Below are 16,840 nucleotides of genomic sequence, written 5' to 3'. Positions count from 1 at the left end.
ATAATAATAATAATAATAATAATACAAAAAAAATTTAAAAATGCTATCGCTATTGCTATAACAGATCCAAGGGAAACCCCGCTGATTGAAAGGCCGCCTGGGCGTGCTGATACGGGGCTGAGGTGGGGACGGTGTGGGGAAGAAATTTCGCTCCTCCCTGCCGCACTCAGCGCCCCGGGCACCCGGCGTCTGGCAAACGGCCTGGGGGAGCGGAGGCGGGTCGCTCTCCACAGGCCCAAGAGCCGCTCTCGGCCGCCCACCGGGGAGAAAAGCGCCAGAGGGAAAGCGGCGTGTCTCCCGCCCGTCGGTCCCGCACGCCAGATGCTTCCGAGCGTTTGTTTTCCCGGGCCGGGAGCGATGCTGGGCGGCCGCCCGGAGCCTCCCCGGGACCCACCTTCGCCCTCGCAGGGCGGCCTTGACAGAAGGCGCCGAGTCGGGGAAGTCCCGAGGCGGGGAGGGCGTGAGGCCCGCCCGGGAAGGGCGGGCGAGCGGCAGGAGCGTCGGGGCGGGGGCTCCAGAGCGCCGGCCCCGAATAAAGGCGGCGCGCTTTGGCCGAGGCTCTTAAGCTGCCGACGAGTCACCCGCCGTCCAGCGAAGCTCCCAGCCGAGACGCCTGCAGCCCCGAGGACGCCCAGCCCGCCGGCACGATGCCGAAAACGGTATGAGGGGGGCGGATAGGGGAGGCCGAGGGCCGGGCCCCCCTTTTCTGCGGCGGCATCGCATCGCGGCCGCTCGGAGTGCGCGGAGCGGAAGGGCGTCTCCCGGGGGTATGTGCGGTGGCGGGGAAGGAGCGCCGAGGTCGCACGCGGGGGTCTCCCCTCTTACAGGCCGCGGAGGTTGCCTGAAACCGGTGCTGGGGGCGGAGGTTTGGCTCCGCTGCCCCCCCCCCCCGGCGAATTGGGCGTTGTTCGCGGGGGGCCCCCGCACACGCGCTGGCCGCTTCCGCTGTTCGGGAAATGCGGCTGAGCCCTTCGGAGCGAGCCGGTGCCGTTCCTGGCGGGAGCGAACGGCAGCCTCACCCGTTGCGCCAGGCGGGCCCCTCCCGGTATGAGGGGAGGCACGGTGGGCCCGAGGCGGCGGTGGACGGGAGTCGCCCGCTGACCTCAGGGCCGGCCGGAGCCCCCCCTCCCCCGGTCCACCCTGCGGTACTCGAGTGGGAGCGCCGGGCTGCCCCGTCGGGCGGGAAGGCGCCTCAGGGAGGCCGGTGGGCGCGGCAGCTTTCCCGCACAGGCCCGCCTTCCCTCTCGTGGGCAGCCTGGCCGGAGCGGGGGACCGCGCGGGTTGTCTGGCTGGATGCCGCTGCTCGCTCCCGCCGGGTGGAAAGGGCGAGGCGGCCCAGCCTCTCCGCACCCCGCTCCCCACCGCCCTCCTCCTCGATTCTGGGACGTGGAGGCGGAGCCGGCGGTGGCCTTGGGAGGAAGGCCTCGTGGAGCATCGCTGGCAGGAAGGATGCCGCGGCTGCTGAACGGCGGCGGATGAGCTGAGGCCGGTGGAACCCCCGCCGAACCTTTCCCGCTTTCCAGGCTGGGCGGCGGCGCGAGACTTTTAAGCAAGGGCGGATTTCCCCCGCGTGGCCAATTGTCCAAGTGAGGCCCAGAGGCGTCAAACTCTGAAGAGGCGCTTTTGCAGGCCCGACTCGGCTCCCTCGCCCGTCGAGTAAGGAGAGTCCCGGTTCCTTTAGGGCGCAAATGGGCCTGCCCAGCCTGTTGCTGGGCCTCAGCGGGCGGGTGGCTGTAGCTGCCTCAGCTGGGAGGGGCCGTTTGAGAAGGCGGGTGTTTTTTTTTTAATGAAGGAAAGCTTCCATTTCCCTCGATGGGACTTCCGTTCTCTGCCTACGTTTCTCAACTTTGGCAACTTGAAGCTGTGGGGACTTCAAGGCGCAGAATTCCCCAGCCAGCGGGACCTGCCTGCCGTAGTGTCTTGGTGATCCGTGACTTTGGTGAAACGGTGACATGTGCTCGCCGCTGTGGCTCTGAGTACTAGCGGAACCTAGGGCAATTCTGCTACTGCACCTGGGCAGGTAGCAAAATTGCCCTGGACTCCACGGTTGCTGCGCCAAAACATGGGCACCCCTGTGTGTCAGTGTGCGATTTCGCTACCTGCCCAGGTGCAGTAGCAGCATTGCGCTGGACTCCGCTAGCACTCAGAGCCACGGGGGTGAGCACACATCACCGTTCCACCTTAGCAGTCCACTTCTGGCTTTGGGTGTGTTTCTTTGTATTGCTTCCATAGCTTTCAGTAGGTTCATCCGTTTCTCCCATAAACATTGCCTGGGTAGGGAAAGGCGGATCAACTCCTTCTGGGATAGTCGGAGGCCTTTCCCAGCTGTTATTCTCTGACCCTCCTTGGTCTGGAAACCCCAGTGATGGAAGATAGCAGTACCAATAGCATTTAAACTTGTATATCGCTTCATAGTGCTTTCACAGCCCCCTCTAAGCAGTTTACAGAATCAGCCTCTTGCCCCCAACAATCTGGGTCCTCATTTTACCCACCTCGGAAGGATGGAAGGCTGAGTCAACCTTGAGCCGGTGGCGAGATTTGAACTGCTTAACTACAGCTAGAAGTTAGCTGAAATAGCCTGCAATACTGCCCTCTAACCACTGCACCACCCTTCCGACGTAGTGGTTAGAGTTCACCATCTTAGGCCCCAGTGATGGAAGATAGCAGTAGCAATAGCATTTAGACTTATATACTGCTTCATAGTGCTTTTACAGCCCTCTGCAAGCGGCTTACAGAGAGTAAGCATATTCCCCCCAATGAGTCTTCGGAGAGGGGCGGCATACAAATCTAATAAATTATTCTTGTTGTTGTTGTTATTCTTGTTGTTATTATTATTGTTGTTATTCTTCTTCTTCTTCTTCTTGTTGTTGTTATTATTATTATTATTATTATTATTATTATTATTAATTTGGGTCCTCATTTTACCCACTTCGGAAGGATGGAAGGCTGAGTTAACCTTGAACCAGTTGTGAGATTTGAACTGCTGAACTACAGCTAGCAGTTAGCCTGCAGTGCTGCACTCCATTGCGCCACCCTGGCTCTTATGGCCCTTCTCCCTGCCAGGCCTGTGGGTTTCCTGTCTCCTTGTGCCACAAGGGCCCTGCTGGAAGAGTTGCAAGGCCAGCATCTTGTTTCTACCGATATCAGATTCTTTGGAAATCCAGAAAGCTGAGCAAGAAAAAGGGGGCGGTCCTCCTTTATTGCAGAGAAGTGAAAGCTGCACATAACTCTCAGTAGTAGCAATGGTTGGTCTAAGGGTAGGTGTAATTTTCCCAAGAGGCCAACATGACAAACTGGGACTGTTGTGGAGGGCTGAACCAATAGAACTGAAGTGTGTAGGCATGCAATGTACATGCATACATTGAAAAATAATTGCCTTAAAAACATTGTTGCATTGTGTGGGTGGTATACACTTAGATACATTTGATTTCTAACTTCCAAATGATCTCACATGGTCTAGATCAGATAGGCAAAGATGGCTCTTCTATGACATGTGGATTTCAACTCCCATAATTCCTGAGCCAATTGTGTTAGCTCAGGGATTCTGGGAGTTGAAGTCCACATGTTATAGAAGGGCCAACTTTGCCTACCCCTGGTCTAGACGGGTCTGGTCTAAGGGATCTGGAGTCCAGTATTGTGGACATCCCTAGTCTGAAATGGAAGCAATTCCCTTGAAGCATTATGGGTTTTGTCCATATGTATCAGCCTTACCAGGTCACCCAGACAGAAAACAGATAAGATTAATTCTGCTTTATGGCAAAGCTACATTCACAGAATTTGAAAGTACTGTGCAATTCTGCAGCCTGACATCTTGGGGAGGGTTCTTTCTAAGTCTCTTGCCCCACCCAGCCACAGGTTGTGTCCTCTTTATCTTGCTACTCCTAGGCAACATCTCTTTGCCCTTGTTCCCCAAAGTCATTCTGAGACCTTATTAAGAACATAAGAAGAGCCCTGCTGAATCAGGCCAAAGCCCATCGAGTCCAGCATTCGGTGTCACACAGTGGCCCACCAATTGAACATGGGGATCTTGAGCAGAAAGAGAAGGCAAGACTTTCCCTTGACCCCCAACAAATGGTACTCAAGGGAATCCTGCCTGCCTCAACCAACATAGAGGCGGCAATTATTGCAAGATGTGAGCACTGGGGGGGGGGGGCGGGCTCTGATGCTGATTAGAATTTGTAGTTGGATCCCTGTAGAATTGTAGTTGGATCCTCGTGGCCAGGGAGGCTGCCAAGGTACTATAATGCTAGTTCCAAGGTATAAGGCAGTGAGGGTGAACCTTTTTTCCCTCAGGTGCCAAACGAGCATGCATGCACACTATGCAACATGCACGAGTGCCCACACCCATAAGAGCAAAAACAGCTTTTCATGCCCCACCCCCCGGAAGCCCTCTGGACGCTGGAAACAGTTTGTTTCCCAGCTTCTGCTGGGCCCAATAGGCTCGTGTTTTGCCCTCCAAAGGCTTCCCTGGAGCCAGGGGAGGGTAAAAACGCCCTCCCTCATCTCCCCTAGAGGCACTCTGGAAGCCAAAAATGCCCTCCCAGAGACTCTGAACCAAAAATCAGCAGGCCGGCATACACATGCACGTTTGAGCTGATCTAGGGCAACAGATATGGCTCCATAAGCCACCTGTGCCACCCGTGCCATTGGTTTGCCATCAGTAGTATAAGGTAACTTGTGGCTGGTTGTGCTTTTAAAAAATGTCACTGGCTGGCTGTGGCTGCTCATAAGAATGGCTGCCGTGTGGGCACAGCTGTTTACAAACGGATCTTTCACCAGACGGCAGCGGTGCTTGGCAGATGCTCCGTACTATCACTTCTGGGATGCTCTCGCTCACCTACCTTACCTGCATCTTTGCACAGGATTGGTTGGCACCCTCCTAAATGAAGCCATGTTTATTTTTGAAGAATGCCAAAGGGACTGCTGCCCTTGGAGGCTGGCCTATTAACTTGTGTTGCTTTGTAATATTCTTTCAAGTTAAAAATAAGTCCCACGGTGCGCAGAGATTTAGCCCTGCAGGAGAACCTGTTGATGCCAAGCAGGAGCGAGGCAGAGCTCACGGTTACAGTTGGGGGGGGGCACCATTTGGGGAGCAGCACACGGCTCTGGAGACTGGAGGCTTGTGCCCAGGGCAGTGATGGTGAACCTTTTTTTCCTCGGATGCCGAAAGAGTGTGTGTGTGCATGCTATTGCACATGCCTAAGTGCCCACACCCATAATTCAATGCTTGGGGAAGGTAAAAACAGCTTCCCCTGCCCCCTGGAGATTCTCTGGAGGCCAGAAATACTGTAGCTTGTTTCTCTGGTAGGCCCAGTAGGCTCGTGTTTCGCCTTCCCCAGGCTTCAAAGGCTTCCCTGGAAAGGGGTGAGGATAAAAATGCCCTCCCCCATCCCCTGTAGGCTCCCTGGAAGCCAAAAACGCCCTCCCAGAGCCTCTGTGAGGCAAACATTAGCTGGCCAGCACACACATGCACGTTAGAGCTGAGCTAGGGCAACGGCTCGCGTGTCAGCAGATATGGCTCTGTGTGCCACCTCTGGAACCCGTGCCATAGGTTCGCCCCCACTGGCCTAGAGCATCTTGTCTTGGGGGGACTGATGACAGCTCCCCTGTTTGCTAATCACATTTGTGGTTGGCCTGGTTTTGCTACCTTACCTTGGACTAGGGCCAGCCATTTTTGGAGAGCTTCCATAATCTTTTATTCTTCCTTGTGTCTTTCAAAATGAAATTTCAGACTTTTTCCCTGTGACTGCTCAAAAAAAAAGAAAAAAGGGAACACTTAAACAACAGAATATAACTCCAAGTAAATCAAACTTCTGTGAACTCAAACTGTCCACTTAGGAAGAAACACTGATTGGCAATCCATTTCACCTGCTGTTGTGCACATTCAACTTTGTACAGAACAAAGTATTCAGTGAGAATATTTCATTCATTCAAATCTAGGATGTGTTCCTTTGACTGTTCCCTTTATTTTTTTTGAGCAGTATACATAGCTGACAAGCTGTAACAATCCGTATCTTTCTGAATTCGGGCTTTGGAAGAGGAGTTTTGAACTGAAACCATTGCAAATCTTCACTGTGCCAAGAATATGTTAGTTTGGAGATGGCAAATGAGCTCGGAGTTGCTGCAGAGCCTTGTCTGAGCTTGACTGGAATGGCTCCCTTGGCTAAGGAAGGTGAGGTGTGCTAAATGTGGAGTGTGTCATGTCTGTACTTGACTTTCTTTTGGGGAAAAACAGGAAGATTTTAGGGGAAAAGATTCAATGAGAAAAGAAAGGACCAGCTTGGGTTATTTTCTAGCTGGAAACTTTTAAGGAGCAAAATCGGTGACTAGTTTTGATTCGCTCACAAGAGGACAATGTTTTTTTTCAAAATGGCATAGATGGGTATGTGTGTGTGGGGGAATGCAACGCACAGCTTCCTTAAAATACTAAGGGTATTGTGAGTGGATTTCCCCTCTCCCTCCACCTCCCACTGCTGGCGAAATATCAGTTTGATTCTCTCACTCCTTGTTCCTCTGGTTGTACAATAGCTTCTTTAAAGAGATGGGTATCTGATACTTGAGGGGTATAACCTTTGAAATGAGAGGGAGATGCAGCTTTCCTTTCTTCAGGTTTTTTTTTTTAAAGCCCTGCCATTTTTTTTTAAAGAAAGAAAGAAAAACCAAATGGCTGCTTTGTTCCTAGGCAGGAAGATGTTTTTTTTGTTTTGTTTTTGACACACCAGGCTAGCCCCACTGTGGGGTTTGGAGACCTTCTCTTGAGAAGGCGGATGTCGTAACAGGGCCCCCTCCCCTCTCTTCCTGTTCCCTTTGGAGGCCGCCTCCTCCTCCTCCCGCCTCCGCCCCCCCATGCCTGGGGCCACCAGCAAGCAATGCACATTTTTAAACATTGGGTACATTTGCAGCCATCTTCATATAGCTATGATTCCATAGCTTGAAGGTGGATCTGCAGGACAAATCCACGAGACTGTCCTTGTATTCAGCCTTCCGAATCGAATTCCTAGCTGGGGTCCTTTTGGATAGGATGTAGGGGCACCAGTGTTTTGGCATGGTAACCATGGAGTCCAGCACAATTCTGCTACTGCGCCTGTTCAGACAGCAAAATTGCGCACATGAAGGGGCGCCCATAGCACCCTTGTGTGTCCTTGTGTGATTTAGCTACCTGCCCAGGTACAGTGCAGAATTGCACTGGACTCCAATAGCACTCAGAGCCACGGGGACGAGCACACATCACCGTTCCACCATAGCAGCCCACCTCTATCTTCTGAGCACCACTTATGGCCAGAGTAAGCATATATTAATTGCCAGGTGAACTCCTGGGGGGCTGATTTCCTCAGATTCCCACAACCCTTGGGCCAGTTGCCCTCGCTTCCAACGATCATGGATAGAAACTATTTTGTCTGATTTGATTTCATATTTTTTAAAAAAAAAAGGAAACAAAAGAAAATCCATGCGATCTATTACTGCAGCATTTCTCAACTGTGGCAACTTGAAGAAGTTTCAACTCCCAGAATTCCCTAGCCGGCCAGGAAACCATGGGAATTGAAGTCTACACATTTTAAAGGACCAAGACTGAGAAACCAATCGTGTCTCTTTGTTTGCAATGACTGCAAATGATAACCTAAGAATGCACACTTAACCTTCTTAAGGCAAAAGTACGTCTTTTGCCTTAAGCCTGAGTAGCACTCTTGTTTTAAGTGGGCCAGAATTACCCTGATGGTCTGAGAAGTGCCCGTTTTTCCAGGCAGAAATCTGTGCTCGGGTATTATTTATTTTTTATATTACTCAATTTGCACAGCTGCCTGTGCAAAAGTCTAAGACTTAACCTTGCATCTGAGATAGGCATCTCAGATGCAAGATTAAGTCTTAGATTTTTTTAAAAAAAATTGAATCCCATCTTTATTATGTTTATAAATAACCCATGGAAGGAAACTTGCCTAATACCCTTCTTTAGGGGTATTTTGGATTCTCCACAACAACCCTGAGAGGTAGGATGGGCTGAGAGGGAGAAGTGACTGGCATAAAGGGGTATTGCTCCAAGAGAAAACCTGAATCTGGTTAATTGAAATTAATTCAAATTAATTTGTTCATATGATTCTTCATTTTATTCATGAGATTCATGAGATTCTTCATCCCTCTTTGTTACATTAAAATTACACCATGGGAAGAGTTTATGAGTCAGAGGGCCATCCAAAGACTCCACCAGCCTCAGGGTATTAGTAAGACGCCCCTCGCAATCTGAAGGAGTTGGTGACTCAGGGTCCTTATCCTTATCTCCTCCTCCTCAGAGATTACAGCAGGAATGTACAACTTCTTTACAGTCCTGTACATTCCTGGTCCTGCCCTATTTGATCTGCAAAGCGCAGAAATGAGCAGTTGATGGCTGTTAAACCCCCCCCCCCCATTTTTTTCTGGTGTGCCTTTGCTGCCCTTTCATGGCCGCCTGGATTTTTGCAGCCCAGATCTGTTTGTCCAACATAATCTAGAAAGCAGGCAGGGCCAAAAGGAAGTGAAATAAAACAAATCTAGTAGAAAATGGAATTAAAATACTATATTGGTTATACTAGTACTTTGATTGCTCCTTGTGTGTTTAATTAAACTTTCCACTTGTACTAGAATAGAAATTACAAGTTGCAAGTAGTCTTGCTGGTTATTTCCATGCCTCTGGCTTGCATTCAGTATTTATTTCTGTAATGGTCAGATAACATCTAAGGGTGAAAAGCAGTCTTGTGATACCATATCTTCATTTTGTCTCATAGCAACAAAATCCAGGGCTTGGGTGGTTGAACAGGTAAACGATCTTTCCTAAAACTTGGTGCCCTTCAGCATTTGCGAACAACTTTCAGAATTAAGTCTTTGTGAAAAAGTTCTTCTCCTGACCTCAGAATTGACCTATTTTTGTGGTCAGGAATTCATCACAACTCCAGAGTTGTCTTCTTAGCAGAGCAGAGGTGTGGTGTTCCTGAACAGCTTTGTAGACAGTAACACTTTAGTGCTTTCCAACACCATAGTAAATGGCTAAACAAAGCAGCCATGCCAGAAATCCATTTATTGTCACCATCCTTCTGCCAGACATTCTCCAGATGCATGGAGGATACTTATCCCAAAGGTGCTTTTTTAAAAAGGCAGCTGGACTTTTTCATTTTTCATTGAATGAAAAATCAGAACTGAAGAACTTTCTTGGATGAGGAGTAAAACAGCTTCAAGGAAAAACACAGTTCAGCGTTTGCAAAAGCACCTTTGGAGGATTGATAATCTCCATAGACATTGAGGCTACTTGTGTCTGGTTTACATCTGTGTATATTTGTATGTTGAATAATTTCATAAACATTATTAGGGCTACTGATGGGAGCAAAAGCGATGGAAACAAAAAGGATTTTGGTATTTCTAGGCTTAAGGAATAAAAAGGATTCTGTCATTTTTGTGACTTGATTTTCTTTTTTAAAAGAATGTTTAAATTTTAAGGTTAGTTGCTCTAGGGTTCTTTTTAGGTTAGAATATTTTTTTAAAAAAAAATTGAAGTAAGCTTTGTTTCTTATTGCTTAAAAGAGCCATAACTTAAAAACTCTGAATTAGCCCAGTAAAATAAAAGAGCCCTTTATTATCAAGGTTTGACTGCTGGAATTGCACGACTATTGAAAATATTGACCAACCACAAATATTTCATTCTTGGCCAGTCTTGGTGAAGACTTCTTGAGAAATGTATCCCAGTTACATTTAGAGCAGTGATGGTGAACCTTTTTTCCCTCAGATGCCGAAAGCGAGTATGTGTGTGCTATCGTGCATGCATGATTGCCCACACCCATAATGCCAGCATATATGGCTCCGCGTACCATCTCTGGCAATTGTGCCATAGGTTCGCCGTCACTGATATTATTATTATTATTATTATTATTATTATTATTATTATTATTATTATTATTATGTCAATACAACACAGCAAACAAGATCACTATGCTGGATTTCGTATTTCGTCACCAGTCGGGTGCTTCCCAAGCACCTAAGACTGTGATGTAGCGGCAAATTATGGGTGCCGATCCCAGTAAAGTGGCCTTTTTCAATTGCCATGTGGAGATTTTGTCAATTCCGATGGTTTTCAAATGTCCACTGAGATCCTTTGGCACTGCAGCCAGCGTGCCAAGTATCACTGGGACCTCTTTCACTGGCTTATGCCAGAGTCGTTGCACCTCGATTTTTAGATCTTCATATTTCACTAATTTCTCTAGCTGCTTCTCTTCAACTCTGTTGTCTCCTGGGATTGCGATGTTGATGATCCATACTTGTTTTCCCTCCACAATTAGAATATCTGGTGTGTTATGTTTCAAAATTCAGTCACTCTGAAGTCCCACAGTAGTATTGCTTGCTCATTTTTGACTTCTTCTTCTTCTTCTTCTTCTTCTTCTTCTTCTTCTTCTTCTTCTTCTTCTTCTTCTTCTTCTTCTACTACTACTACTACTACTACTACTACTACTACTACTACTACTATCTTCTATGTTCTTGTTCTTCTTGTTCTTGTTCTTCTTCTTCTTCTTCTGCTTCTTCTTCTTCTTCTATCTTCTATCTTCTTTGTTCTTCTTATTCTTATTATTATTATTTAGACTTGTATGCCACCCCTCTCCAAGGACCCTGGGGTGCTCACATTTAGAGTGATCTGCTTTTGGTCAGGATGTGGAACTGAAACTCCTCATTTATGCAAGAAAGATCAGAGCGTGGATCTGTTAAGTCTAAAGCCCCATCAGTTGATTGCATATTACATGCCCAGTGAGTGGAAGGGGCTGATTTCCTTGCTTGTCAGCATGGCCATTAGCCTGGAGTGCCTTGTGGGGCTCATCTTGTTCCTTTATTTGCCAGCAATGCAACAGAAATCAGCTGGAGCTTTGCTGTGAGTTTTCATCAGTATTTCAATAATGGTAGTTTTATTGCTGCTTCTTGTCATTAACCCCAAGCAAATTGGGCTCAGATGTTGCTTCAGTTCAGTAGTATGTGGGATGAGGGTGAACAATCTGGAATTAAAGCCAGACAAGCCAGGAATTCAAATTTCTGTAAGGAGATGTGGCTCAGGGCTGGAATTTCGGTGCAACTCCTCTGGAAGTATTCTCGAAAGGGCTGAGGGGGGGAGGGAAGGGGGATTCCTAACAATGCCCCATGGCGGTTTTCAGATGAAAGCTGGGGAGCACATTTACAGAACTTGGCAACCGTTATCCATGCATTCATTGAATTGCATTTGGGCTGCTCCAGTATATTTGTGCATGAAAAGTACCTAAGAAAGCTGCTAGCCATGAATGGAATCACAATCATCTCATGCCCACACAGAGGCTGTAGGTTGGTGCTGGTCACCACTTGTTTTCCGGGCTCAATTCTGTGTTAGACTCTTTCTTGGAAAAGCAGCCCAGGCCATCTCAGTTGCCAGCAAAATCCGGGCTGGAGGTGGAGGCCCAGGGCTCTCCAAGGGGTCAGACTTCTGTTCAAAAAAATGAAAAAAAAAATATTCAGAGCAACTTGCTTTTATTTAAGACTTTTGTTCTATACCTTTGCAGTGTTAGAAATGCTTAGGAATTGATGAGCTTTGCCTTTTGAAATGGTACAGTGCTCAATGGGTTGTGGTTATAAAGCTGGTTGGGAAGATCGTCTTCCCTTTTAAGGGAAAAAAACTGAGCAATTATTGCAAAAAGGAATAAATGAACTGTTCTATCTGCTGCCTTTCACATTCTACTATTTCTTGGAAGCATTTTAATAGCTGTTGCCAGAAACAAGATGTTCCTTTAATTAATACCGTTTATTACATTTTTACTAAAGACCTGCTCTTTTTTATGCTTCCTCCACTGATTTACTAAGCTTTCTGTTGTGTTACTATGATTAGAAAGAAAAAAAAACTGGGAAAGAAGATAGAAATTGACATTCATAAGGTTCTCCAAAGGTAACTTCCCTATACAGTGGTACCTCTACCTAAGAACGCCTCAACTTAAGAACTTTTCTAGATAAGAACTGGGTGTTCAAGATTTTTTTGCCTCTTCTCAAGAACCATTTTCCACTTATAAACCCGAGCCTCCGAAACTGTAACCGGAAAAGTCAGGGAGAAGCCTCCGTGGGGCCTCTCTAGGAATCTCCTGGGAGGAAACAGGGCTAGAAAAGGTGGGGAAAAGCCTCTGTGGGGCCTCTTTAGGAATCTCCTGGGAGGAAACAGGTCCTCCACCCTTCCTGTAGTTTCCCCAATCGCACACCTTATTTGCTTTTACATTGATTCCTATAGGAAAAATTGCTTCTTCTTACAAACTTTTCTACTTAAGAACCTGGTCACGGAATGAATTAAGTTTGTAAGTAGAGGTACCACTGTAATTAAATTCAACTTTGGAGGACCTCAAGGAACATCCTTTCCCATCTTCTTCCTCTTTTCCCTGCGCGTGGAAGGAAGAACTTTGTCCTTGTCTGATTTTTCATGAAGAGAGCTAGAACTTCCTTGCTTGCTAGCCCCCTTCAATTCTCATGCAACCACTTCACCGGAATTCTTCCCTGGCACGTTATTGCCCAAAGTGTAACGAGTGTTTCCTTTTTTTATTTTAACACGAAGAGCTGCTTGGTTTTTATTAAAAAGGATTTCAGCTCTTTATGTTTATTACTTAACATAGCTCCCTTGGGATGGTGAAGACAGAGGAGGGCTGTTAAGGTGGAACGGTGACGTGTGCTTGTCCCCTGTGGCTCTGAGTGCTAGCGGAGTCCAGCGCAATTCTGCTACTGCACCTGGGCAGGTAGTGAAATCACGCACGGACACGCAGGGATGCCACAGGCCGTGCGCAATTTCGCTACTTGCTCAGGTGCAGTAGCAGAATTGCGCTGGACTCCGCTAGCACTCGGGCGAGCACATGTCACTGTTCCACCTTAGCAGCCACCTCTGGGTGAAGATCTCCAAATCATTGTGTCCTCTCGATGATTTTCCCCACAAATGGCATAAAACACAGCTTTCCCCCCTCCCCCCTCCAAAATGGCCTTGGAGCTTCTCCAGTCCCTCCAGAAATTGCTGCAGTCATGCAGTTTTCACCATAAGAAGGGGAAATTGCTAAATAAATGGAAAGTGATCAAGTTTACTTCTGCTCAGTTGTGTCTGAGCTTGGAGACTGTCTGGATAAGTCCTTGCAGATTTTTTCCGGCAATATTTTTCAAAAGTGGTTTGCCATTGCTTGCTTTCCGGGGCTGAGACAAAGGGACTGGCCTGAGATTACCCATCTGATTTTGTGCCAAATATAGGACTAGAATGTACGGTGTCTTGGCTTCTAGCCTTGTGCCTTAATCACTACCAACAAATTGGCTTTTAATTGACATTGCTTAATTTACTTACAATATATTTAAATCAGATTTACCGTATTTTTCAGAGTATAAGATGTACATTTTTCTTCCCTAAAGGAGGCTGAAAATTTGGGTGCATCTTATATACTGCTCAAAAAAATAAAGTGAACACTTAAATAAAACAATATAACTCCAAGTAAATCAAACATCTGTGAAATCAAACTGTCCATTTAGGAAGCAACATTGATTGACAATAAATTTCACATGCTGTTGTGCACATTCAACTTTGTACAGAACAAAGTATTCAATGAGAATATTTCATTCATTCAGATTTAGGATGTGTTCTTTGAGTGTTCCCTTAATTTCTTTGAGCAATGTACTACGAATATAGCTTTTCAAAGCCCCCCTCCCCCCAGCTAGATGTTAACCATCTTCCTGGCTTCCTATTCCCTTAGAAGACATTTTTCCCCCTGCCCTAAGTCTTTGCAGGCTTGTTTTAATTCCCACTCTCTCTGAAAAAAGGCTTTTCCAGCCCTAACCAGGGGATAAAATAATATACTGAAGTTGAACAGACTAAGGATGCTAGCCAGATGAATACCTGTTAGGTAGATTTTTCCCGTATTTTTCCTCCCCCAAAACTAAGGTGTGTCTTGTACTCTGAAAAATACACTAGTTTCTTTTTTTAGTTCTTTGGAATTAAGCCCTCCAGCAGGTTCTTCAAAGGCTAAGAAATTACCGTCCCTTTCAATATCTAGATTGAAGAGATGGGCTGATTCTTCAAATTAGTCTGCCCTGGAGGAGGGAGGGAGGTCTTCCTCATCCCACATGAGTTGACCTGCAACCAAAGAATGGATGGGCTTTAGTAGCCACAGTGGGATCCCTGGGATCTGCTCTAGGCTCATTCACTACATTGGCCACTCATTTGTTCCACTGAATCAAAGATACAAAACTTTGGATAGAATCCCAGAACTTCAATATTATTCGTTAGTTCTCTGAAGTTGGCTTCTGAATCAAATTGGACTGAAACTAACAGTTAAGAGCTGTTGCTACTGTTTTATTTTAAAGAAGCTCTGATTGTTTATTACTTCCAATTCATATGGCCACCCCTCTCAAATTCATGACTAGCCATGGTGACCAACACAGCACTCTGTGGGGCTGTAGAAGGAACCCCGTACTGCCCCAGCAGCACTTGGGTCACAAAAAAAACAACCCAGGAAAAATACAAGAGGCCCACACTTCAAAGGAGTGCTTGTTCTTTGAAGGACAAAGCAACTTAAGCAGAAGGCAGTATAAAGTATTAACCAATCTATTAAAAATGGCAGATCAAACACCACCTAAATATCTTGGCGCAACCTTCTTTGTTTACAGCCTGTTAATAAATGCTGGCTTAGAGGCCTCTTCCCTCCTTTGCCAGGTGCCGCTGGCTGCCTGCCTTGGTCCTTGGGTGCTTTTTAAAAAAACTTTTTAAAATTATTTTTCTCCACCTTCACAAATACAAATTCAACATGTATATACCTTCCAATATTGTGTACATCATACAGAGTTCATAATTATACATTTTACAGAGTTCATAATTATACATTTTACCCTTTATTCATAAACCCCTATTTAATAATGATTTTAAAAATGTTGAACAACAGCAGTCTGCCCCATCAATTACCCTTTCTTGTACCCACTTCTTCTTTCCTTCTTTCTTCCTCCTACTTTCACTCCTCCTAGACCTCTTTCTTCCTTCTTCCCTTATCTCTCTCTCCATCTGTCCCTCCTTTTCTCCCTTCCTTTCCCTTCTCTTCACACCTTTAATACCTTTCCTGGGTGTCCCGACCTGTTAAATTAAAACAGTGCTTATATTAGCAGATTGTTGCTGTAAAATTCATTTTGAAAACTGTTTCAATCACTGATTTTCTAATTTATTGCTTCTAACTCCAAATAAGGCTTTTTATTTTAGCTATATTAGCACCAAATTCCTCTTCCTCTCTTAAAAAAACCCTAATTTTGTCATCCAGATTTTCTATCTGATTAAGATCCTTGGGTGCTTTTGTGGCTTGCAGAGAGGTGGGGAGGAAAAGAAGGGCAGGGAAAGCTGCTGCAGAGAATTGAAGGGGTTGCGGCAAAATGCAGCCCGAAGTATATTCAGCACAGTTGCACCAGGTTGTGTTGCTTGCCAGCCGGAAAAGTGGGTTGTGTGTCCTTGTGCAAAGGCATTTCTTCCAAGTGGAGCTGAAGGTTCTAGGGACGGCAGCGCATTGTGAAGTGTACTTCAGCCGCCTTTCTTATTCCCCTCAAGTGGTCAAAGTATCTAAAAATCCATGGAAGAAGTACAAAAGCAGGCAAATAAAAAATGAGACAGTTAGAACTGCATCCAGTAAGCAAATGGCTCTGTTTTAGTCTCTGGTCTCACAGTTTGAGGTTAGTAACAACCTGAGGCAAAAAAAAAACCTGAGTGGACTTTCCTCCAGGTTTTTCCAGAAACTAAAAGTCCCCAAACTCCTGAAGGCCAGGGCGCCTTCTTAACTCTGAAAAGTGGTCCTCTATATGTGGGTGGGTGGGTGTCCCTCCCCTACTATCTGCTCTGGATGGAAGTAAAAGAAGCCCAGGAGACCATCTCCCCATCATTATGAACAAGGTGGTGTTGCTAGGTCACCTGGTCACTAAATAGATGCACTCTCCCAATTGTGGGTTGCTCCTCTCCTGTTTTGAAAGGAATTTCAATAGTAAATACTAATGCAGGAATCTCCAAACTTGGTCACTTTAAGACTTGTAGACTTCAACTCTCAGAATTCCCCAGCCATTTCCCCATTCTGGGAGTTGAAGTCCACAAGTCTTAAAGTGACCAAGTTTGGAGACCACTGTGTAGTGGAACAAGAGCTGGTCTGGAAGAAGCAGGGAATTTTTTCTACCTGGCACCAGATAGGACTGACTGGGCAACTAGCGAGTGGGAGAATGAGGTTGAAAAGCAGCATATTCTAAGCCAGTGTTTCCAACCTTGGCAACTTGAAGATATTTGGACTTCAACTCCCAGAGTTCCCCAGCCAGCAAATTCTGGCTGGGGAATTCTTGGAGTTGAAATCCAAATATCTTCAAGTTGCCAAGGTTGGGAAACACTGTTCTAAGTACTGAGTAGCTTGAACTGGCAGGATGGGGGAGGCTGGCCCCATGCTTGGGAACTCTGCAGCTGAACTGGATGGACTCACCAGCTCCTATTTCCAAATTGCTGAGAGTAGTGAAACTGTCTAACTGTCAGATCTAGCAACTTTCAAATCCTTCCTTTTTTTTAAGTTCATTTTTTTCAGTGAAGCCTTACTCACAACATCCTGCAGTGCTATAGTCGTTCACAAAGCTGTCTTCATAATTCCTTGCGCAGATCAGACTAATATGCTATGAGGACTCTTTTGCGGAGTGGAATCAAAAAAGTCAAGATGGGAGCTGTGACGCGTGTGAAAAGAAGGCTGGCAACGCAGAGTGGGCTTCCTGTCCCACAATATTTTTTCCCCCTAGGAGGTTAGCTTGTTTGATTCAGTCGAAACTGAAAGTAAATCCCCCATTTTGTGCCATATACTTA

The 16,840-nt window shown here is 46.4% G+C and overlaps 1 protein-coding gene across 1 annotated transcript in view; it reads left to right on the top strand.

Moving 5' to 3' along the window:
- The first annotated feature begins 544 nt into the window (after positions 1-544).
- MSN (moesin) overlaps positions 545-16,840 on the top strand; it is an 88,341-nt gene continuing 72,045 nt past the window's right edge. Inside the window, exon 1 of the mRNA XM_070759595.1 lies at positions 545-659. Within this exon, the coding sequence (XP_070615696.1) occupies positions 648-659 (12 nt within the window). The 5' untranslated portion in view covers positions 545-647. The remainder of the gene's footprint in view (positions 660-16,840) is intronic.

This window comes from Erythrolamprus reginae, chromosome 8 (assembly GCF_031021105.1).
Source record: "Erythrolamprus reginae isolate rEryReg1 chromosome 8, rEryReg1.hap1, whole genome shotgun sequence".
NCBI classification, from domain to species: Eukaryota; Metazoa; Chordata; class Lepidosauria; order Squamata; family Dipsadidae; genus Erythrolamprus; species Erythrolamprus reginae.
The sequence above is the reverse complement of the archived record's forward strand: the minus strand, read 5'-3'. Positions and strand labels throughout refer to the sequence as shown.